The 25,431-nt window shown below is 36.9% G+C and overlaps 1 protein-coding gene across 1 annotated transcript; it reads left to right on the top strand.

Annotated features, from left to right (window-relative positions):
- Positions 1-69: 69 nt before the first annotated feature.
- On the top strand, positions 70-24,458 carry acad8 (acyl-CoA dehydrogenase family, member 8). Its single transcript, XM_062059901.1, has 11 exons — positions 70-227; positions 4,358-4,458; positions 4,597-4,766; positions 6,994-7,103; positions 7,197-7,273; positions 9,097-9,234; positions 9,341-9,476; positions 17,767-17,864; positions 17,930-18,082; positions 23,850-23,952; positions 24,029-24,458. Exons 1-11 carry the CDS (start codon positions 116-118, stop codon positions 24,082-24,084), a joined length of 1,254 nt encoding a protein of 417 aa, XP_061915885.1. The 5' UTR covers positions 70-115; the 3' UTR covers positions 24,085-24,458.
- The last annotated feature ends 973 nt before the right edge of the window (positions 24,459-25,431 follow it).

The following is a 25,431-nucleotide window of genomic DNA, read 5'->3' as shown; positions in this document are numbered from 1 at the left end:
TCACCGGCGTCTCCCCTTCGTTAAACTAATAATCAATCCGCAGCTCCGCCCGCCCCTGCTTTCCAAACTCCATATCCCAACAGCCCCTGCGTGACGTAACACGAGTAGAAAAAACATGGCGGCCTGTTTGGCGAGAGTCACCCGGCTGACACATAACATGTGTAAAAGCCACCGCGTATTCTTCCACAGAAGTACACAAAGACGAGGAATAGCTGCATGTGTCGACCGTAAGTGCCCTTTAAATACATACAAGGCTGATGTGCTAAAAGTAGTGCCAGACCTCAAATTAATGAGATACGGAACCGTGTTGTCCTCGAGCAATGATCCCTTTTACAGCCGATACGATGATACATGCTATATTTAATTATCGTTTAATGAAAGGGACAAGCGGTAGGAAATGGATGGATGGAAACTGTCAAGACTGTAAGATGGGTGCCCACTGGGCATTGGGCAGAGAGCCGCACACCCCCCACTAATACCGCCCTCTTTCGCCTCATGACCTGTCACGTGACATTACAATATTTACATTTGACTTGTTTACATATTTAGCAGTGGTGTGCCGTCAGTACCAGCAAAGCTTCTCTGCTGGCCTATCATAACCAGAAATCACAATTAAAGATAAAAGTAATTTTGTATTTACTTTCCCTCATACTTGCCAACCCTCCCGTTTTTAGCGGGAGACTCCCGATATTCAGCGCCTCTCCCGATAACCTCCCGGCAGAAATTTTCTCCCGACAAACTCCCGGTATTCAGCCGGAGCTGGAGGCCACGCCCCCTCCAGCTCAATGCGGACCTGAGTGGGGACGGCCTGTTCTCACGTCCGCTTTCCCACAATATAAACAGCGTGCCTGCCCAATGACGTCATAACTGTAGAATGATCGAGTGCGAGTTCTTGGTTTCTTATGTGGGTTTATTGTTAGGCAGTTTCATTAACGTCCTCCCAGCGCGGTAACAACACACAACAACAGCAGTCACGTTTAGTCTACCGTAAAGCAGTTCTTCTGCCGTAAACAGCAATGTTGTGACACTCTTAATCAGGACAATACTACCATCTACTGGATAACCTACAGAACACTGAAATTCAAGTATTTTTATTTATTTGTATGTATAATAAAATAAATACATATATATATAGCTAGAATTCACTGAAAGTCAAGTATTTCATACATATATATATATATATACATATATATATATATATATATATATGTATATATATATATATATATATATATATATATATATGAAATACTTGAGTTGGTGAATTCTAGCTTAAATATATTCCCCTCTTAACCACGCCCCCAACCACGCCCCCGCCCCACCCCCGACCACGCCCCCACCCCCCACCTCCCGGTATCGGAGGTCTCAAGGTTGGCAAGTAAATATTTCCCTAAATATCTAAACTTATTCATGTTCTCTTCGTGTCTATATTATGCCCCTTCCAGCGCTGTTGTTTTCAGGTTAGAGAGTTTTTATCCAATCAGAATTCAGCTAACTTATGTTGCCATGCTGTGCCAAATCTGCCTCGCGTCGCTGACATCATCACTGTCATTGTTTACTGAAGCAGAGATGCTGACTGTGCGTTATGATAAACGCGCATGCGTCGCCAGGCTCTGCTTTTTATCGATAGACTTATCAAATTTACTTTTTTATGATCTATAGCAGCATACTTGCCAACCTTGAGACCTCCAAATTCGGGAGATTGGGGGGGGGGGGGGGGGGGGGTTTTACCACTGTGTTACATGGCCTTTCCTTTTAACAACACTCAGTAAAGGTTTGGGAACTGAGGAGACACATTTTTGAAGCTTCTCAGGTGGAATTCTTTCCCATTCTTGCTTGATGTACAGCTTAAGTTGTTCAACAGTCCGGGGGTCTCCCTTGTGCTATTTTAGGCTTCACACATTTTCAATGGGAGACAGGTCTGGACTACAGGCAGGCCAGTCTAGTACCCGCACTCTTTTACTATGAAGCCACGTTGATGTAACACGTGGCTTGGCATTGTCTTGCTGAAATAAGCAGGGGCGTCCATGGTAACGTTGCTTGGATGGCAACATATGTTGCTCCAAAACCTGTATGTACCTTTCAGCATTAATGGCGCCTTCACAGATGTGTAAGTTACCCATGTCTTGGGCTCTAATACACCCCCATACCATCACACATGCTGGCTTTTCCACTTTGCGCCTATAACAATCCGGATGGTTCTTTTCCTCTTTGGTCTGGAAGACACGACGTCCACAGTTTCCAAAAACAATTTGAAATGTGGACTCGTCAGACCACAGAACACTTTTCCACTTTGTATCAGTCCATCTTAGATGAGCTCAGGCCCAGCGAAGCCGACGGCTTTTCTGGGTGTTGTTGATAAACGGTTTCCGCCTTGCATAGGAGTGTTTTAACTTGCACTTACAGATGTAGCGACCAACTGTAGTTACTGACAGTGGGTTTCTGAAGTGTTCCTGAGCCCATGTGGTGATATCCTTTACACACTGATGTCGCTTGTTGATGCAGTACAGCCTGAGGGATGGAAGGTCACGGGCTTAGCTGCTTACGTGCAGTGATTTCTCCAGATTCTCTGAACCCTTTGATGATATTACGGAGCGTAGATGGTGAAATCCCTAAATTCCTTGCAATAGCTGGTTGAGAAAGGTTTTTGTTAAATTGTTCAACGATTTGCTCACGCATTTGTTGACAAAGTGGTGACCTTCGCCCCATCCTTGTTTGTGAATGACTGAGCATTTCATGGAATCTACTTTTATACCCAATCATGGCACCCACCTGTTCCCAATTTGCCTGCACACCTGTGGGATGTTCCAAATAAGTGTTTGATGAGCATTCCTCAACTTTATCAGTTTTTATTGGGGTGTGGTTGGGGGTGTGGTTAATAGGGGAGTATATTTACAGCTAGAATTCACCAACTCAAGTATTGTATATATATATATATATATATATATATATATATGTATATGTATATATGTATATGTATATATATATATATATATGTATATGTATATGTATATACCGGGTATGTATGTATGTATGTATGTGGGTATACATATATATATATATATATATATATATATATATATATATATATATATATATATATATATATATATATATATATATATATATATATATATATATATATATATATATATATATATATATATATATGTATATGTATGTATGTATGTATGTATGTATGTATGTATGTATGTATGTATGTATGTATGAAATACTTGACTTTTAGTGAATTCTAGCTATATATATATATATATATATATATATATATATATATATATATATATATATATATATGTATGTATATTTATTTTACTATACATATAAATAAAATAAATACTTGAATTTCAGTGTTCCGGGGGCTATCCAGTAGATGGCAGTATTGTCCTGTTTAACTTCTCCTCCGTTCATGACTCGGCCACCGTGTTCAATGGAGAAGTCTGTTTTACAAAATGTACAGGCAACATAATTACATACCCCTTCCCCTTCGAACTGTCCTGGATGAACAGAAATTCTTGTTTCCATTCGTTTTGGAACTTGCAAGCAAGCGTATTTCTTCATCTTGCTCGTCGACGGCGTCGCCATGTCTGTAATTTCCTCGTTCTTCTGCTTCGTCTCCTTGTTGTGTGCGCAGTTGTGCACTCTACTCTCTAAAAGCCGTAGATGTTATGACGTCATTGGGCAGGCAAGCTGTTTATATTGTGGGAAAGCGGACGTGAGAACAGGCTGTCCCCACTCAGGTCCGCATTGAGCTGGAGGGGGCGTGGCCTCCAGCTCCGGCTGAATACCGGGAGTTTGTCGGGAGAAAATTTCTGCCAGGAGGTTATCGGGAGAGGCGCTGAATACCGGGAGTCTCCCGCTAAAAACGGGAGGGTTGGCAAGTATGGCCATACAGGTCACACTGAGGGTGACCGTATAAACAACTTTAACACTGTTACAAATATGCGCCACACTGTGAACCCACACCAAACAAGAATGACAAAAACATTTCGGGATAACATCCGCACCGTAACACAACATAAACACAACAGAACAAATACCCAGAACCCCTTGCAGCACTAACTCTTCCGGGACGCTACAATATACACCCCCCCGCTACCACCAAACCCCGCCCACCTCAACCACCTAACCCAATACTTTTGGAGGGCATTGTAAATAACAATATAGAATATTGTAATGATATCAGTAAACACATATTTTCATAAATGTAAAGAAAACATCAATGTCGTCATGCAAGTGGAAATGTGATACTGGTATCAACAGTATTGATTATCTGGATCATCAACCCCCCTTTTCCTGCTTACTGAGTTAACTTGCATGATGTGCTCCTGTGCAACAGCTTCTCATGGACTCACAGATGAACAAAAGGAGTTCCAAAAGGTGGCCTTTGACTTTGCAGCCAACGAGATGACTCCACACATGGCCGAGTGGGACCAGAAGGTTGCCTTATTGACACACATTTCCTTGGAGGATAGAAATATACTCCCATGTAACTATGTCGTGCTGTGTTTTGGATACGGCAGACATATTCTGAACCCTTGTACAATGTTTTGGATGTGTGTGCTGTTTATTTTCCAGGAAATATTTCCAGTAGAGACGTTGCGGAAGGCAGCCCAGTTGGGCTTCGGCGGCATCTACGTTCAGCCCGATGTTGGGGGATCGGGTCTGTCCAGGCTGGACACGTCCGTCATTTTTGAAGCCTTGTCCACCGGATGCGTCAGCACCACAGCGTACATCAGCATTCACAAGTATGTCCCCTAAGAAAGGCATGAATGTACGCTGATAGATACTTATTTACTTGGGATCGCATTCATATTATTTATTTGAAATTATTCTTACTATAAAAAAAAGCACTTAATAAATTAAAAGTAGGTCACGATAATTAAGTTTTATGATTTTAATTTCCTTATAAAATCTCCATTGAAATGAGTTATTTGTAGTTATTTTATATATTAAATATAAAATAGATGCCAGTGTATTTTTACAATACAGAAATACATATTGCGTATACAATTACACCCCAAATTAATGATACCGGTATTTTATTATTGTTTTTATGGCTTAAAGTGAAACAAAAAAATGTCAAAAGGCACCAAATATACATTTATAACGATCTTTTTTTTTTTTTTAGTTTTACATTTTTGTTGTTATAAAAGTAAGCATTTTTTTCTGATCATTTCCAACTTTTTTGTCATATTATACAACATATTACTTTCGCCTCAAAATGTACATTTTTATGTTTATAAATATGTGTATATATGTTTATAAATTGACATTATTTTTCATTATGATTTGTTTTCTTATATATATATATATATATATATATATATATATATATATATATATATATATATATATATATATATATATATATATATATATATATATAAATAAAATGCTGACCATTTTCACAACAGTATGACTACATTCTTGAAATTACCACCATAATATCATCAAAATGACATCTGTATCATTACATTTTGAGTTACTATAAAACGATAATACAAAAAGTGAAATTACAAAATAATGTGATGAAAGATAGATTTGCGTTTAAAAATGTCCAAAATGATTGACATATTCTTTCTTTATGCAGTTACATTGTAATTGATTAGGATGCTCTAAACCAGGGGTGTCAAACTTGTTTTCATTGAGGGCCACATTGCAGTTATGGTTGCCCTCAGAGGGCCGCTTTTAACAATGAGTTATATATATATATATATCTATATATATCTATATATATATATATATATATATATATATACACACACACACATTAACAATATATTTTTTTTACATAAGCTGCAAAAAAAAAAAAATATATATATATTTTAAAAATTGGCAGCTCAGTCACCAGAATTTTACAGTAAAAGCAGTTTTTTTTTTACAGCATATAAAAAAATTTAAGAAATGGAATGGAAAAACAATACCACTGTTTTAGCGGTAAAATTCAAGCAACAGACCTGCCAGTTTGTTTGTTTATACCGTAAAATCTTGTTGTTTTAATGTTTTTTTTGTCTGTTTTTTAATGTTTTAGTGATTTACTGTATATGGAAAAAAACAGTACCAAAGTTGATTTTACGCTAAAAAACTCAGTCGGCAGAATTTAACTATAAAAACTATTGTCAATTTTACAGTCTACAATTTGATTGGTAATTTGTTTTGAAATCATAAGTCAAGCAGATATTTAAGTACCAGTATTTCTCTTTATTTTAACAAAACATATTTTTGGAATACATAATTTAATTTTGATAATTACATTTTAAAAGATATGCAATTGCATGGAGTAAATGATTTTTAATGTAAAAAGGGAAATAACAAATATATTTAGTAAGAAAAGATTAAGCAATTTTTGTTAATATTACCCTCCATATTCTCTTTCCATGACTTTTCTTAAAATAAAACATTTATCTTGCAATATTTAAACTTCATTCTCATAAAATGAAATTAAATACTTATTTTCTGATATTACTTCACTTGCATAAAATACCCTCCGTAATAGACAGCACAGGGCCAAGTCATAGCTATCACCATTTTCCTCTATACTACCACTTTGTGTATTTTACAGTCTACAATTTGAGTGATAATTTGTTTTGAAATCATAAGTCAAGCAGATATTTACATACAGTATTTGTCTTTATTTTAACAAAACATATTTTTGGAATACATGATAATATTTTCATTTTGATATTTAATTTTAAAAGATATACATGCAGTACATGATTGTTCATGTCAGAAGGGAAAGAACAAATATATTTAGTAAGAAAAGATTAAGCATTTTTTTTAACGTGTATTATTTCCAGGCGTTCATAAAATAATGTGGCGGGCCAGATTTGGCGCCCGGGCCTTGAGTTTGACACCTGTGCTCTAAAAGATCACGTTATAGATGTTATTCAGTTTGTTTTCTTCACATTGTCCACTAATATCAGGGATAGGAATGGCCTGGGCTTGACTGTGTATGATAATTGTTACTTTCAGCATGTGCGCCTGGATGATTGACACCTTCGGCAATTCTGAGCAGAGACAAAGGTTCTGTCCTGACCTGTGTTCCATGGACAAGTTTGCTTCTTACTGTCTCACTGAACCAGGTCAGTCTTATTACTGTGGCCTATTTATGATTTAAATATAACATACAGACGGCGTGCAGTCTTTGCTGATGACATTACTGATGTTAATTGAAGGCAGTGGCAGTGACGCCGCGTCCCTCCTGACCAGTGCACAGCGCAAAGGTGACCATTACATCGTGAATGGGTCAAAGGTAACTGCACTCCACTTTGCTTGAACTTGAAATAAACCTGTAAAGTGGAATGGCAGTCAATAAATATATGGTATGTGATAGAGATGTACGATAATGGCTTTTTTGTCGATATTCCGATATTGTCCAACTCTTAATTACCGATTCAGATATCAACTGATACCGATATGTATAGTGGTGGGATGAACACATTATTATGCCTAATTTTGTTGTGATGCCCCGCTGGATGCATTAAACAATGTAACAAGGTTTTCCAAAATAAATCAACTCAAGTTATGGAAAAAAAAATGCCAACATGGCACTGCCATATTTATTATTGAAGTCACAAAGTGCATTATTTTTTTTAACATGCCTCAAAACAGCAGCTTGGAATTTGGGACATGCTCTCCCTGAGAGAGCATGAGGAGGTTGAGGTGGGCGGGGTTCGGGGTAGGGGGTAGCGGGGGTTGTATATTGTAGCATCCCGGAATAGTTAGTGCTGCAAGGGGTTGTGGGTATTTGTTCTGTTGTGTTTATGTTGTGTTACGGTGCGGATGTTCTCCCGAAATGTGTTTGTCATTCTTGCTTGGTGTGGGTTCACAGTGTGGCGCATATTTGTTACAGTGTTAAAGTTGTTTATACGGCCACCAGTGTTTCCCATAAACTGCCAAGATACCTGTGGCACTGGGGGCGTGGCTATGGGCGTGGTCACCATGACATCATCGAGCAATTTGCATAATTTACTACAATGATATGATTTTCTCTAAAAAGGCTAAAAAAATGTATACTTACTAATTGATAATAACAGTTTTGTTTTAAACGTCCATCCATCCATTTTACAATATAATTACAACACTTTATGTACATATTTATATACAGATTTGAACAATAAATTATTCACTGAAATATATTTATTAGTTGTGGTTCTTCCAAAAAATATATCTTATAAAATATAAAAGCTAAAATGTCTCTTAAAGCTCTGCCCCTTTAATTAGTGCATACTAAATAATTTAACTTTAGCCTACTACTACAACCATATTATTTACCAGCAACATAAAGTGAAACAGAGGCAGAGGTGTCCTGCCATAGTCAGTAACAAATAAACAGAAAACAGTAGTGGTCAAATACAAATAAGGCAACAAGAGAAGTATCCTACACTTCTCTTTTGTAAAGTAAATCTGAACAGCCTATATTGGCATCTACATCAACTATATGATTTGCCTGAGAAGCTGGACAGGACAAAAAAAATAAAATAAAATAATAATAATAATTATTTTTTTAAATTTGTGGCGGACGTAATTCTTTCGTGGCGGGCCGCCACAAATAAATGAATGTGTGGGAAACACTGGGCCACCCTCAGTGTGACCTGTATGGCTGTTGACCAAGTATGCCTTGCATTCATTTGTGTGTGTGAAAAGCCGTAGATATTATGTGATTGGACCAGCACGCAAAGGCTGTGCCTTTAAGGTTTATTTGCGCTCTGTACTTCTCCCTACGTCCGTGTACCACTCCGTACAGCGACGTTTTAAAAAGTCATACATTTTACTTTTTGAAACGGATACCGATCATTTTGAAACCGATACCGATAATTTCCGATATTACATTTTAAAGCATTTATCGGGCTATAATATCGGCAGTCCGATATCATCAGACATCTCTAGTGTTCAACTTCAACCTAAACCCTTTTGGTCTGCAACATTTTCAATTTATGAATGTAAAACTGTTTGTTTATTTTGTTGACCACTGACCGAAGAAATAATAAACTAAACTAAACTTAATTTTTGTATGTAATGTTCCACCGCAGTGAAATAAAACAATAGCCTAATGAGGCTCCTCTGTCATTGCAGGCCTTCATCAGTGGAGGGGGAGACACAGACGTGTATGTCGTGATGTGCCGCACAGGGGGCAAAGGTCCTAAAGGGGTCTCCTGTCTGGTGGTGGAGAAGGACACTCCAGGCCTCAGTTTTGGCAAAAAGGAAAAAAAGGTAGCGTCATCCCAAAGGCCTTGCTCATGTTATGTTGTACTACTACATGTGGCCACTAGGTGTCAGTATAAAGTCACATTCAGTAAAGTTGCAGTGTGCTCCTCAGGTGGGGTGGAACTCCCAGCCGACCAGGGCGGTCATATTTGAGGACTGTGCTGTTCCTGTAAGCAACAGGCTCGGCGAGGAAGGGGAAGGCTTCATCATCGCCATGAAAGGCCTGAATGGAGGCCGGATTAATATCGGTGAGCACCATACATATTTTTACATCTTGACAAATCTATCATGCATCCCTGCATATTCACAATAAAAAAACAAAATATGTTTAATAATTTTTTTGTAAAATAGGCAGTTTGTTCGTAGAAAACATAACAGACATAAGAGCGATTGAAAGACTAGACTGAGTCCAATCCATCCCGTCATTATAGTTCATTATTGCTGAATACTTACTGTACACATTCAACAATTTAAAATGTGTTGAATAACTGTAAGTGTGTCAAGCTGATTTAGTGTTTAAACCCGGAATGTGTATTTTAGCTTCCGTCGCCAGTGGCCTAGTGGTTAGAGCACACGTGTCAAACTCAAGGCCCCGGGGGCCAGATCTGACCCGCCACATAATTTCATGTGGCCCGCAAACACCTGGGAATGATATGTGTCAATAAATGGCTTCATTTTGCTCACTAAATGTAAGGATTTTTTTCAATTTGACTTAAAAAAAAATATATGTACTGCTTGAAGTTGCATACCTTTTTATACTTTAATAGTATCCATTATTGCAACAAATATTACAGTATATTATCATACTTTCCAAACATGTTTTTGTCTAAATAAAAATACTTAACTTTACAGCAAACTTCCCATCAAATTAATAAAAATGACAATAAATGTTACGTTACAGCATATTACTGTAAATTGAAAAAAACGACTACTGTTTTTTCGCGTTAAAATTCCGCTGACTGAGCTGCCAGTTTGACTGTAAAATCTACAATTGTTGTTTTTAACGGTGTGTTACTGTAAATGGAAAAAAACGATAAAAAAAAAATTTTGCGGTAGAAAAACTGGCAGCTAAGTTGCCAGAATTAAAAAAAAGAACTTTTACGGTTTTTCCGTGAACAATGTCATGTTGTAAAAACTAATATAGATTAACACAACAATTCTGGCAACTGAGCTGCCAGTTTTTTTCCATATTATGTACATTTGGCATATTGCAGTCTACACATATCTCTTATGTGTGACTGCCATCATATGGCAGTCTACACATATCTCTTATGTGTGACTGCCATCATATTGCAATCCACACGTATCTCTTGTGTGACTGCCATCATATTGCAATCTACACATATCTCTTATGTGTGACTGCCATCATATTGCAGTCTACACGTATCTCTTAACGTGCGACTGCCATCATATTGCAGTCTACACGTATCTCTTATGTGTGACTGCCATCATATTGCAGTCTACACATATCTCTTATGTGTGACTGCCATCATATTGCAGTCTACACATATCTATTATGTGTGACTGCCATCATATTGCAATCTACACATATCTCTTATGTGTGACTGCCATCATATTGCAGTCTACACGTATCTCTTAACGTGCGACTGCCATCATATTGCAGTCTACACGTATCTCTTATGTGTGACTGCCATCATATTGCAGTCTACACATATCTCTTATGTGTGACTGCCATCATATTGCAGTCTACACATATCTATTATGTGTGACTGCCATCATATTGCAATCTACACATATCTCTTATGTGTGACTGCCATCATATTGCAGTCTATACGTATCGCTTACATGTGACTGCCATCATATTACAGTCTACACGTATCTATTATGTGTGACTGCCATCATATTGCAGTCTACACATATCTCTTATGTGTGACTGCCATCATATTGCAGTCTACACATATCTATTATGTGTGACTGCCATCATATTGCAATCTACACATATCTCTTATGTGTGACTGCCATCATATTGCAGTCTATACGTATCTCTTACATGTGACTGCCATCATATTACAGTCTACACGTATCTATTATGTGCGACTGCCATCATATTGCAGTCTACACATATCTCTTATGTGTGACTGCCATCATATTGCAGTCTACACGTATCTCTTATGTGTGACTGCCATCATATTGCAGTCTACACGTATCTCTTATGTGTGACTGCCATCATATTGCAGTCTATACGTATCTCTTACATGTGACTGCCATCATACTGCAGTCTACATGTATCTCTTATGTGTGACTGCCATCTACTGGTCACACTTATCATTTCACCATGTACCAAATAAAATAGATTCGAAGTCGGTAAGCACAACCAGAATTATTCCGTACATTTAGCGCACCGGGTTATAAGGCGCACTGTCGAGTTTTGAGTAAATGAAAGGATTTTAAGTACGGTACCGTAAAATGTTGTATAAAATAAAATAAAAAACACTATTTTACAGTAAAATTTTGTAAGTGTTAAGTTTTTACTGTTAAATCGACAGTCTACTTAAAAAAAAAAAAAGTATAATTAATAATGAAATCTAGAGGCAAATTCATACATTATTCACTGTTGCATACCTTTTACACTTTAATAGTATCCATTATTGCAACAAATATTACAGTATATTATCATACTTTCCAAACATGTTTTTGTCTAAATAAAAATACTTAACTTTACAGCAAACTACCCATCAAATTAATAAAAATGACAATAAATGTTACGTTACAGCATATTACTGTAAATTGACAAAAACGACTACTGTTTTTTTGCGTAAAAATTTTGTTGACTGAGCTGCCAGTTTTCGACTGTAAAATCTACAATTGTTGTTTTTAACGGTGTGTTACTGTAAATGGAAAAAACGATACAAATTTACAGTAGAAAAACTGGCAGCTAAATTGCCAGAATAAAAAAAAAAAAACTTGTACGGTTTTTCTATGAACAATATCATGTTGTAAAAACTAATGTAGATTAACACAAATTCTGGCAACTGAGCTGGCAGTTTTTTCCATATTATGAACATTAGGCATATTGCAGTCTACATGTATCTCTTATGTGTGACTGCCATCATATTGCAGTCTACACGTATCTCTTATGTGTGACTGCCATCATATTGCAGTCTACACGTATCTCTTAACGTGCGACTGCCATCATTACCATTATTCACTGTTACAAGCGGCCCTCGGATGGCAGCCATGACTGCCATGTGGCCTTCAATGAAAACCGGTTTGACATCCCTGGGTCAGAGTGTCCGCCCTGAGATCGGGTAGGTCGTGAGTTCAAGCCCCCCGGCCGAGTCATACCAAAGACTATACAAATGGGAGCCATTACCTCCCTGCTTGACACTCAGCATCAAGGGTTGGAATTGGGGGTTAAATCACCAAAAATAATTCCCGGGCGCGGCCACCGCTGCTGCTCACTGCTCCCCTCACCTCCCAGGGAGGTGAGGGTGATGGGTCAAATGCAGAGAATAATCTCACCCCACCCAGTGTGTGTGTGGCACTCATTGGTACTTTAACTTTTTAGTGGGTTCTAGAGTGAATCTTCATCTCATAATTACAACATTCATTCTTTTATTGCAAATGTTAGAACGTCAACATCAAGTTAGCAGGTGGGGTTTGAGCGAGCCGCCGTAGCGCCTCGATGCAGCAGCATAATCTAGGCTTTATTGTAGTCTCAAACATTAACATTTTCATGGACGCCTCAATTACTTTTGGATTATCTCTATTTTCCAATGGGAAAAAAAACCACAAACTGATCATAGATATTAAAAAAATCAGCATTAAAGCCATATTAAAAAAAATAATTTATTCTCATAAATTACAACAGATTCTCCTCCATTTCCAGATTCCTTTCTTAAAATAGAAAAAAAGATTGTAATTTGCAACATTTATCTTGCAATATTTAAACTTTATTCTCATAAAATAAAAACTTATTTTCTTATATTACTTCATTTGCATTAAATACCCTCCATAATAGACACCACAGGGCGAAGTCATAGCCATCACCATTTTTCCTCCATACTACCACTTTATTTTCTTGTAAAACACTTACTTTTTATTAATGATAATAATTTTGAAAGTCATATTACAACTTTTACATGATTTTTAATTTAAAAAAAAAAAAATTTAGTAGTATTACAATTCTTGTAAATTACAACATATTTTCCTGAAATGGCAGCAGTATTCTTCTTAAAAGTAAACAAATGCCTGTAATTTCCTACATTTATCTTGTAACATTTCAACTTTATTCTCATAAAATAAAAATGTTATTCTGTAAATTATTTTCTCATATTTACCCTAAAAATATTTATCCACCTCGTAATAGACACCACAGTGCCAAGCCATAGCAATAGCCATTTTCCTCCATACTACACTTTATTTTACTGTATAATACTGACTTTTTAAAAACTCTTTTTACAAGTTTATTCATGCTTTTTTTGTTTTGTTATTGTTATAAATTACAACAGTGTCTCCTGAAATTAAGGCATTATTCTTTTTTAAATATATAAAAAAAATGCTTTGAATTTCATACATTTATTTGTACTTTTTTAGCTTATTCTCATAAAATAAAATTTTACTATGACTTTGTTTCTCATATTACTTCGTTTGCATAAGAATATTTTGACCCTCATAACTGACACCATTTGTCCTCCATACTACCACTTTTTTCTTGTAGTAATTCCACTTACATTTTTTGTACAATACTTTTTTTCTTGTCAAACTACAACCGAAATTCTGTCAAACAAATATTATTTGAAAAACTAGACGAGGCAATTCCTGAAGGAATTGCGTGTGAATGCTCCAATGCGGAAGTTTAACTGAAATGCTGACAGAATGTAGTATGAATGTAAGAATAGTTTGAATGTTGAAGAGTTTGAATTTCAAGGAAAAACCAAATTTGGTTTGAAACTTGGGAAAGTGTTAGTTGGATGAGTGGAATGTGTTGATTTTGGAATGATAGGTTGAAAAATGTGCAAATTGTGCAAGTTAAAAAAACGGCCAATTCATTTTGAATGGGGAAAATGTCCCTGAAAACTGGGGATTCTTGAAAATCCAGGAATTTTTTGAAATTGTTGAAGGAGAGCACACAATTTTGAACTGGCTGAATATTTTGCACTTGGAATGGTTTGAATCGGATAAAAAATGTGGGAATTGTGGACTTTGAAAAATGTCCCATTCTTATCAATGGAAATTTCTAGGGAATTTCGGGAATTTTTGGGAAACTGTTAAAAGACTTGAATGTTCTGAATGAGTTGAAATGGTTGGTGTTGGAATTTTTCAAAATCGGTCGAGAAATGTTGAAGTAGTAACATTTTTAATTGAGAAATGGTATTAAGTTATTTCGGGAAAACCGGGAAATGTTCCAGTTCAAAAAACAACTTTGTTTTTTGTCCTGATTAAGATGAATGTTTGGATGGTGGAACGGTTGAAGTGGGTGGAAAAATGTGGAAGGAGTAGTCGCCAGAAAAAAGGGTCAAATATGGGTTTGAAAAAATGGGAATTCTGGGAATTCCTGGAATTTTTTTTAACTTGGAAAAATAATACTTTGAATTTCCAGGATGAGTGGAATATGTTGAAGGTGGAATGGTTTGAATCGGTTGAAAAATGTGGAAATGGTGGAAGTTTGAAAAATGGCCAATTAATTTTGATTGGGAAAAATGTCCCGGAAAACCTGGAATTCTGGGAAATCTGTGAATTTTTGGAATTTGTCAAGAAAAACTCACGATTCCCGAATAGCCTGAACAGTTTGAAGTTGGAACAGTTTGAATCGGATGAAAAATATGAGAATTGTGGAACTTTGAAAAATGTCTCATTCATATCAATGGGAATTTCATGGAAATTTGGGAATTTTTGGGAAAATGTCAAAAGACTTGAATGTTCTGAATGAGTTGAAATGGTTGGTGTTGGAATTTTTCAAATCGGTCGAGAAATGTTGAAGTAGTAACATCTTTTAATTGAGAAATGGTATTAAGGAATTTCGGGAAAACTGGGAAATTTTCCAGTTCCAAAAACAACTTTGTTTTTTGTCCTGATTAAGAGGAATGTTTGGATGGTGGAACGGTTGTAGTGGGTTGAAAAATGTGGAAGGAGTAGTCGCCAGAAAAAAGGGTCAAATATGGGTTTGAAAAAAAGGGAATTCTTGGAATTTTTTTGAATTTGGAAAAATTATAATTTGAATGTCCAGGATGAGTGGAATATGTTGAAGGTGGAATGGTTTGAATCGGTTGAAAAATGTGGAAATGGTGGAAGTTTGAAAAATGGCCAACTCATTTTGAATGGGAAAAATGTCCCGGAAAACCTGGAAATCTGGGAAATCTGCAAATTTTTTGATTTTTTCAAGGGAAAGCTCGCGATTCCCGAATAACCTGAACAGTTAGTTGGAACGGTTTGAATCGGATGAAAAATGTGGGAATTGTGGAACTTTGAAAAATGTCTCATTCATATCAATGGGAATTTCAAGGGAAATTTGGTAATTTTTGGGAAACTGTTAAAAGACTTGAATGTTCTGAATGAGTTGAAATGGTTGGTGTTGGAATTTTTCAAATCGGTTGAGAAATGTTGAAGTAGTAACATCTTTTAATTGAGAAATGTTATTAAGGAATTTCGGGAAAACCGGGAAATTTTCCAGTTCAAAAAACAACTTTGTTTTTTGTCCTGATTAAGAGGAATGTTTGAATGGTGGAACGGTTGTAGTGGGTTGAAAAATGTGGAAGGAGTAGTCGCCAGAAAAAAGGGTCAAATATGGGTTTGAAAAAAAAGGGAATTCTTGGAATTTTTTTGAATTTGGAAAAATTATAATTTGAATGTCCAGGATGAGTGGAATATGTTGAAGGTGGAATGGTTTGAATCGGTTGAAAAATGTGGATATGGTGGAAGTTTGAAAAATGGCCAACTCATTTTGAATGGGAAAAATGTCCTGGAAAACCTGGAAATCTGGGAAATCTGCAAATTTTTTGATTTTTTCAAGGGAAAGCTCGCGATTCCCGAATAACCTGAACAGTTAGTTGGAACTGTTTGAATCGGATGAAAAATGTGGGAATTGTGGAACTTTGAAAAATGTCTCATTCATATCAATGGGAATTTCATGGGAATTTCGGGAATTTTGGGGAAAATGTTAAAAGACTTGAATGTTCTGAATGAGTTGAAATGGTTGGTGTTGGAATTTTTCAAATCGGTCGAGAAATGTTGAAGTAGTAACATTTTTTACGAATGTTTGGATGGTGGAATGGTTGAAGTGGGTTGAAAAATGTGGAAGAGTAGTCGCCAGAAAAATGGGTCAAAAATGGGTTTGAAAAAAAAGGGAATTCTGGGAATCCCTAGAAATTTTTTTATGTTGGAAAAATTATAGTTTGAATGTCCAGAATGAGTGGAATATGTTGAGGGTGGAATGGTTTGAATCGGTTGAAAAATGTGGAAATGGTGGAAGTTTGAAAAATGGCCAATTCATTTTGATTGGGGAAAATGTCACGGAAAACCTGGAAATCTGGGAATTTTTGGAATTTGTCAAGGGAAAGCTCGCGATTCCCGAATAGCCTGAACAGTTTGACGTTGGAATGGTTTGAAATCGGATGAAAAATGTGGGAATTGTGGAACTTTGAAAAATGTCTCATTCATATCAATGGAAATTTCAAGGGAAATTTGGTAATTTTTGGGAAACTGTTAAAAGACTTGAATGTTCTGAATGAGTTGAAATGGTTGGTGTTGGAATTTTTCAAATCGGTCGAGAAATGTTGAAGTAGTAACATCTTTTAATTGAGAAATGGTATTAAGGAATTTCGGGAAAACTGGGAAATTTTCCAGTTCAAAAAACAACTTTGTTTTTTGTCCTGATTAAGAGGAATGTTTGAATGGTGGAACGGTTGTAGTGGGTTAAAAAATGTGGAAGGAGTAGTCGCCAGAAAAAGGGTCAAATATGGGTTTGAAAAAAAGGGAATTCTTGGAATTTTTTTGAATTTGGAAAAATTATAATTTGAATGTCCAGGATGAGTGGAATATGTTGAAAGGTGGAATGGTTTGAATCGGTTGAAAAATGTGGAAATGGTGGAAGTTTGAAAAATGGCCAACTCATTTTGAATGGGGAAAAATGTCCCGGAAAACCTGGAATTCTGGGAAATCTGCAAATTTTTGTTTTTTTCCAAGGGAAAGCCTGTGATTCCGGAATACGCTGAACAGTTTGAAGTTGGAACGGTTTGAATCAGATGAAAAATGTGGAAGGTAGAGCACGCCAAAATCTGGAGAAGAAGTAGTAAAAGAATACATAAATTATTTTAGTGTAGAAAACCATGTGTGTGAATGTTTTGGAGCATCCACACAATAAATCCGCATAATTTGTCTTTTTCTTCATACTACAACTTAATTCCTGTAATATTGCAAACTTCCTCTAGTAGAATCACTGCTATATTGTTGTGAAAGTACAACTTTATTCTGATGGTATCCTCTCATTTTCCCCCTTGGTGTGTCACTGATACTCTTAGTTACATGTTGTCCTACATTTGTTATTAAAATAATGTATTTCCGTCTGACACGTTTCAGCATCTTGTTCCCTGGGTGCTGCCCATGCTTCCGTGCAGCTTGCTCGGGATCACCTGTTGGTGCGCAAGCAGTTTGGGGAGACTCTGTCCAACAACCAGGTCAGTCAGAAGCAACGACAATGTGAGTGTGAACCTCCCAGTCATTGTCTGCATTCTGTGCGTAGTTTCTACAGTTCAAACTGGCAGAAATGGCTACCAAGTTGGTGGCGTCTCGTCTTCTGGTGCGTGAAGCCGCAGTAGCTCTTCAGGAGGGTCGGCCGGACGCCGTCGCGCTTTGTTCCATGGCCAAGCTGTTTGCTACGGATGAGTGCTTCGATGTAAGTCTTTTGTGAATAATGAGTTATGTTATGAGTAGAGATGTCCGATAATATCGGACTGCCGACATCAAAGATGCTAAACTGACAGTTGACAGGTAGAAAACAAAGATGCTAAACTGACAGTCGACAGGTAGAAAACAAAGATGTTCAACTGAAAGTTGACAGGTAGAAAACAAAGATGCTAAACTGACAGTTGACAGGTATAAAACAAAGATGCTAAACTGACAGTTGACAGGTAGAAAACAAAGATGCTAAACTTGACAGGTAGAAAACAAAGATGCTCAACTTGACAGGTAGAAAACAAAGATGCTCAACTTGACAGGTAGAAAACAAAGTTGCTAAACTTGACAGTTGACAGGTAGAAAACAAAGATGCTAAACTGACAGTCGACAGGTAGAAAACAAAGATGTTCAACTGAAAGTTGACAGGTAGAAAACAAAGATGCTAAACTGACAGTTGACAGGTATAAAACAAAGATGCTAAACTGACAGTTGACAGGTAGAAAACAAAGATGCTAAACTTGACAGGTAGAAAACAAAGATGCTCAACTTGACAGGTAGAAAACAAAGATGCTCAACTTGACAGGTAGAAAACAAAGTTGCTAAACTTGACAGTTGACAGGTAGAAAACAAAGATGCTAAACTGACAGTTGACAGGTAGAAAACCAAGATGCTAAACTGACAGTTGACAGGTAGAAAACAAAGATGCTAAACTGACAGTTGACAGGTAGAAAACAAAGATGCTAAACTGACAGTTGACAGGTAGAAAACAAAGATGCTAAACTTGACAGGTAGAAAACAAAGATGCTCAACTTGACAGGTAGAAAACAAAGATGCTCAACTTGACAGGTAGAAAACAAAGATGCTAAACTGACAGTTGACAGGTAGAAAACCAAGATGCTAAACTGACAGTTGACAGGTAGAAAACAAAGATGCTAAACTGACAGTTGACAGGTAGAAAACAAAGATGCTAAACTTGACAGGTAGAAAACAAAGATGCTAAACTTGACAGGTAGACAACAAAGATGCTCAACTTGACAGGTAGAAAACAAAGATGCTCAACTTGACAGGTAGAAAACAAAGTTGCTAAACTTGACAGTTGACAGGTAGAAAACAAAGATGCTAAACTGACAGTTGACAGGTAGAAAACCAAGATGCTAAACTGACAGTTGACAGGTAGAAAACAAAGATGCTAAACTGACAGTTGACAGGTAGAAAACAAAGATGCTAAACTGACAGTTGACAGGTAGAAAACAAAGATGCTAAACTGACAGTTGACAGGTAGAAAACAAAGATGCTAAACTTGACAGTTGACAGGTAGAAAACCAAGATGCTAAACTGACAGTTGACAGGTAGAAAACAAAGATGCTAAACTTGACAGTTGACAGGTAGAAAACAAAGATGCTAAACTGACAGTTGACAGGTAGAAAACCAAGATGCTAAACTGACAGTTGACAGGTAGAAAACAAAGATGCTAAACTTGACAGTTGACAGGTAGAAAACAAAGATGCTAAACTGACAGTTGACAGGTAGAAAACCAAGATGCTAAACTGACAGTTGACAGGTAGAAAACAAAGATGCTAAACTGACAGTTGACAGGTAGAAAACAAAGATGCTAAACTGACAGTTGACAGGTAGAAAACAAAGATGCTAAACTTGACAGGTAGAAAACAAAGATGCTCAACTTGACAAGTAGAAAACAAAGATGCTCAACTTGACAGGTAGAAAACAAAGATGCTAAACTGACAGTTGACAGGTAGAAAACCAAGATGCTAAACTGACAGTTCACAGGTAGAAAACAAAGATGCTAAACTGACAGTTGACAGGTAGAAAACCAAGATGCTAAACTGACAGTTGACAGGTAGAAAACAAAGATGCTAAACTGACAGTTGACAGGTAGAAAACAAAGATGCTAAACTGACAGTTGACAGGTAGAAAACAAAGATGCTAAACTTGACAGGTAGAAAACAAAGATGCTCAACTTGACAGGTAGAAAACAAAGATGCTCAACTTGACAGGTAGAAAACAAAGATGCTAAACTGACAGTTGACAGGTAGAAAACCAAGATGCTAAACTGACAGTTGACAGGTAGAAAACAAAGATGCTAAACTGACAGTTGACAGGTAGAAAACAAAGATGCTAAACTTGACAGGTAGAAAACAAAGATGCTCAACTTGACAGGTAGAAAACAAAGTTGCTAAACTTGACAGTTGACAGGTAGAAAACAAAGATGCTAAACTGACAGTTGACAGGTAGAAAACAAAGATGCTAAACTGACAGTTGACGGGTAGAAAACAAAGATGCTAAACTGACAGTTGACAGGTAGAAAACAAAGATGGTGTTCAGCGTTTTCCTGCTCAAATGAGCGGACTGTTGAAAATAGGAATCGGGGGATTACTTTGCACAAGTAAGATTTAACATTAACGTACTATTGCTTGTATTTTGTGAAAAGAATATTACCACAGAGTTGAGAAGGAGCAAAGATCTTCTATAGTACTGAAATCGTAGCCGCTAGCAAACAAGAGTATGACCATAATAGAATTGCTTGTCAATTAAATTAATTACATTTATAAATGTCATACTTGAATAACATAAAGTTGAAATAAATGATGAAGCCAACAGGGGTGAAAGTTAGGACCACAGTCCAGATTGTGTAGGGGGGGTACATACATAAAAAATACATATAAAACAATCAGTGTAAACATGATCATTTAAGGGAAGAATGTAAAAGAAAATATCAATACAAAGTGTCAAGACAGAATAAACTCTCTGCTGCTGCAGCAACAGAGATACAGTCTATAAGATATATAGATATCTAATGTATTCATACATTGTTTATGTACGACATACGCATGTATATATAACCTAATCATATTGTTTCTTCAATTTAAAATTAGCTGACTGTTTTTTTCCCCCTTCTCTGGGATTATATTCCCAGTTTTGATCTCGGACGTCTTGTCACTTATAGCATATAAGAATATTCTATTACTGTTAAGCAAACTATGAATAATAAAACATGTGTCCTTGATCATAGCTACACGTATGACAAAAAAGCACGTGAAAATCAGTGGTATTCAGTGAGGTAAGATGAATTAAATGCGCTGACAGTTCGTTGCTCCTGCCAAATGAATTGCACTGAGTGGAGCGGATCACCACTCCAAGATGGCGGCCCCGCGTCTCGTCAGCGCCAGTAGCGCTCCATGCTGTGTACCCTTAGAAGATGTCTATGGTCGCTACTCTCTACTTTGTAGTTGTCACTGGCTAGTCGCTACGAGGGATGTATACCAAGTATCGGTATTTTTTGGTCAAGCTGACCGACGTAATTAAGACAAGCTGTCACATCCGGTTCGGTTGCCGCTGCTACACATTAAAATAAGCTTGCAATAATGACAAATAAGGAATCAACACCACACAAAGGTTTGTAACAAACAATGTTTCCTTCTCAAAGTCACGCAGGCTGTGTCAGTTTCAGTGAACGCACTAGACTCACGACCGCGTTTTATCAATCCACTCTGATCTCTACTGGCTAGTCGCTACTCGCTAGTTGTTACTCGATAGTTGCTACTCTCTTGTAGCTAGTTGCTAGTCACTACTTACTAGTCACTAGTTGTTACTCGCTAGTTGTTACTAGCTAGTCGCTACGCTACTATATTTGCTACCTTTTGCTAGTTTCTAGTGGCTCATCGCTACTCTGTAGTCGCTACTCTCTACTTGCTAATTGCTTGTCGCTAATCACTACTGTCTAGTCTCTAATCTCTACTGGCTAGTCGCTACTCGCTAGTCACTGCTCTACTTGCCAGTTGTCACGCGATAGTTGCTACTCTCTTCTAGCTAGTTGCTAGTCGTTACTTGCTAATCGCTACGCTTCTATATTTGCTACCCTCTTGTCGCTACTCTCTACTCTCGAGTCACTACTCGCTACTCTCAACTTGCTATTTGCTACTTGGTACTCGCTAGTCTCTACAAGCTAGTTTCTAGCGGCTCGTCGCTACTCGGTAGTCGCTACTCTCTACTTGCTAATCGCTTGTCGCTAATCACTACTGTCTAGTCTCTAATCTCTACTGGCTAGTCGCTACTCTCTACTTACTAGTCGCTACTCGCTAGTCACTGCTCTACACTGCTCTACTTGCTAGTTGTTACTCGATAGTTGCTACTCTCTTCTAGCTAATTGCTAGTCACTACTTGCTAGTCGCTAGTTGTTACTTGCTAGTCGCTACGCTACTATATTTGCTACCCTCTTGTCGCTACTCTCAAGTCACTACTCGCTACTCTCAACTTGCTAATTGCTACTCGTTAGTCTCTACAAGCTAGTTTCTAGTGGCTTGTCGCTACTCGGTAGTCGCTACTTTCTAATCGCTTGTCGCTACTCTCTACTTGCTAATCGTTTGTCGCTAATCACTACTGTCTAGTCTCTAATCTCTACTGGTTAGTCGCAACTCTCTACTTGCTAGTCGCTAGTCACTGCTCGTCTTGCTAGTTGTTACTCGATAGTTGCTACTCTATTCTAGCTAGTTGCTAGTCACTACTTGCTAGTTGTTACTCGACAGTTGCTACTCTCTTCTAGCTAGTTGCTAGTCGCCACTCTAGTGAGAGTCAATTTCATTTGTATTATTTGTTTACAAATTCAGGATAATTACGTTCTGGCCTCTCCAATTAGAATGGTAAAAAAGTACTAATGAAAAAATCCAAGTTTATTGCATTTGAAAGGAATAATTGCATTATTATTGTATGTTATGATTATACTACTGCTTAATTAGTCACAAACAATAGCTAGTTCAGTTTAATCATTTATATAGCACATTTAGAAAATTACCAAAATGCTATACAGATGTAAAAAAATGTGCAAAACAGTGTCAAATGTACATTTCAACACAGAAAATTAAATGTTATAACAATTGTGAATGAAAATAAGTGCATAAAAGATATCACATAATGCTGACAATAGTATAGTTTATTTATCTAATCATTTGTGTGACAATATTTTGTATATAGCTGGGGATATTTGGATTCAGCACCCTTACTGTAAATGTCTTTATTTAATGAAACACTGCAGTTATTCCATTGTTTGCATTAGATCTGCAACCAGTAAATGTAAATGTCTTTATTTAATGAAACACTGCGGTTCTTTCATTGTTTGCATTAGATCTGCAACCAGTAAATGTAAATGTCTTCATTCAATGAAACACTGCGGTTCTTTCATTGTTTTTTCATTAGATCTGCAACCAGTAAATGTAAATGTCTTTATTTAATGAAACACTGCGGTTCTTTCATTGTTTTTTCATTAGATCTGCAACCAGTAAATGTAAATGTCTTTATTTAATGAAACACTGCGGTTCTTTCATTGTTTGCATTAGATCTGCAACCAGTAAATGTAAATGTTTTTATTCAATGAAACACTGCAGTTCTTTCATTGTTTGCATTAGATCTGCAACCAGTAAATGTAAATGTTTTTATTCAATGAAACACTGCAGTTCTTTCATTGTTTGCATTAGATCTGCAACCAGTAAATGTAAATGTTTTTATTCAATGAAACACTGCAGTTCTTTCATTGTTTGCATTAGATCTGCAACCAGTAAATGTAAATGTCTTCATTCAATGAAACACTGCAGTTCTTTCATTGTTTGCATTAGATCTGCAACCAGTAAATGTAAATGTCTTCATTCAATGAAACACTGCAGTTCTTCCATTGTTTGCATTAGATCTGCAACCAGTAAATGTAAATGTCTTCATTTAATGAAACACTGCAGTTCTTCCATTGTTTGCATTAGATCTGCAACCAGGCTCTCCAGATGCACGGCGGCTACGGCTACCTCAAAGACTACGCCGTGCAGCAGTTTGTCCGCGACATCCGAGTGCATCAGATCTTGGAAGGTCAGCAGACGTTCACACGAGACATCACTGATGCATGTGACGTCACCCTTCATTTCCTCTCTGCCTTTCACTCCAGGGACAAACGAGGTGATGAGGATGATCATTTCCCGTAGTCTCCTGACAGAGTCCTGACACCAGGTATGAAAGGTGACCACCGTGTTGGTCTTCATCTTTAATGTTTCCAAGTCGCTGCACAGGTGACAAAAGGTCAAGTTGGGATGGGTCTGTAATACTTATTTGTAGATATAGCAGGACTATGAGGAGGAGGAATGGACATTCTTTCTTACACTCCAAGCAAGCCAGTCTGTAACATCCCAGACAATAGCCAGTCTCATTAGCATTCTTAGCCTAATGAACCAGGCTAAGTCCTGTTTCATAACACATGGTTTGGTTGCTGTTACTATGTTGGACCCCATGATAGCACATTTGTGCACTTTTAATACATGTCTCTTGATATGTTTTATAGTTATTGCACTCCAAATAAAATTTGCATTGGAAACCTGAAATTCACAGAAAGATTCTCTCCTCTCTACAGAAATACTTCATTTTATCCACAGGTGTCAAACTCATGGCCCAGGGGCCAAATCGGACCTGCTACGTCACCTACACTGCAAAAAGTTAGTGTTCAAAAACACGAAAAAAAAATACAAAAATGAGGGGTATTTTATTTGAACTAAGCAAAATTATCTGCCAATAGAACAACAAAATTTGGCTTGTCAAGACTTTCCAAAACAAGTAAAATTAGCTAACCTCAATGAACCCAAAATAGCTTAAAATAAGTATATTCTCACTAATAACAAGTGCACTTTTCTTGGTAGAAAAAAAGAGAGACCTTTTTGCTCAATATGTTGAAAAATATCTTAAATGAAATAAATGCTAGTGCCATTATCTTGACATAATGATATTCGTGTTTCTTTTAACCAGCAAACTTATACTAAAAACTAATTTATTGTTCTTAATGGAAAGGCAACAAAGCAACATCTTGTTACTCTCGGGGTCTCCTAGCCGCTCAGGCAAATAATATGGTCTAAAAATGCATTTTTCCATCGACAACATGACATCATCGCGCCAAGTGCGTGCTCTTTCAGTCAATTAGTGCACATATATACAGCCCGGCCCCCGGCCAAAAAATTTTTTTATTGTAATTTTGAAGAATTTATCTGGATGTGCATGAAACTTTTCTGTTCAAAATAGTTAGAAATGTTAAATGTTTAAATATTAACTGTCAGTTTACTGTACTGTGCCAACTGTACTACTATGTGAGTACCTATTTTCTATTGTTTCATTCTATTGTCATCTGTTTTAATTATGAGACACAATTGTGTCAAAGTCATGATTTTTTTTTCATGCTTGAAATAAGAAATGATTACTTTAAAAAAAGTAGTTTTAAACTTGTGAGTGTTGATGACACAACAGTTGATATTCTAGTTGCAAGCATGTTTTACTCAATATAGGTCATAACATCTCAGCAACAAGCTG

Source organism: Entelurus aequoreus, linkage group LG10 (genome assembly GCF_033978785.1).
Source record: "Entelurus aequoreus isolate RoL-2023_Sb linkage group LG10, RoL_Eaeq_v1.1, whole genome shotgun sequence".
NCBI lineage: Eukaryota > Metazoa > Chordata > Actinopteri > Syngnathiformes > Syngnathidae > Entelurus > Entelurus aequoreus.
This window is presented reverse-complemented; position numbering and strand designations above follow the sequence as displayed.

What these genes read in the sequence shown, in the direction of transcription:
- acad8 (XM_062059901.1), top strand. Translation starts at nt 116, where the DNA reads ATGGCGGCCTGTTTGGCGAGAGTCACCCGGCTGACACATAACATGTGT. An exon ending in AATAGCTGCATGTGTCGACC is followed by an intron (nt 228 to 4,357) that starts GTAAGTGCCCTT and finishes CCTGTGCAACAG; the next exon opens with CTTCTCATGGACTCACAGAT. An exon ending in AGACTCTGTCCAACAACCAG is followed by an intron (nt 17,865 to 17,929) that starts GTCAGTCAGAAG and finishes TTCTGTGCGTAG; the next exon opens with TTTCTACAGTTCAAACTGGC.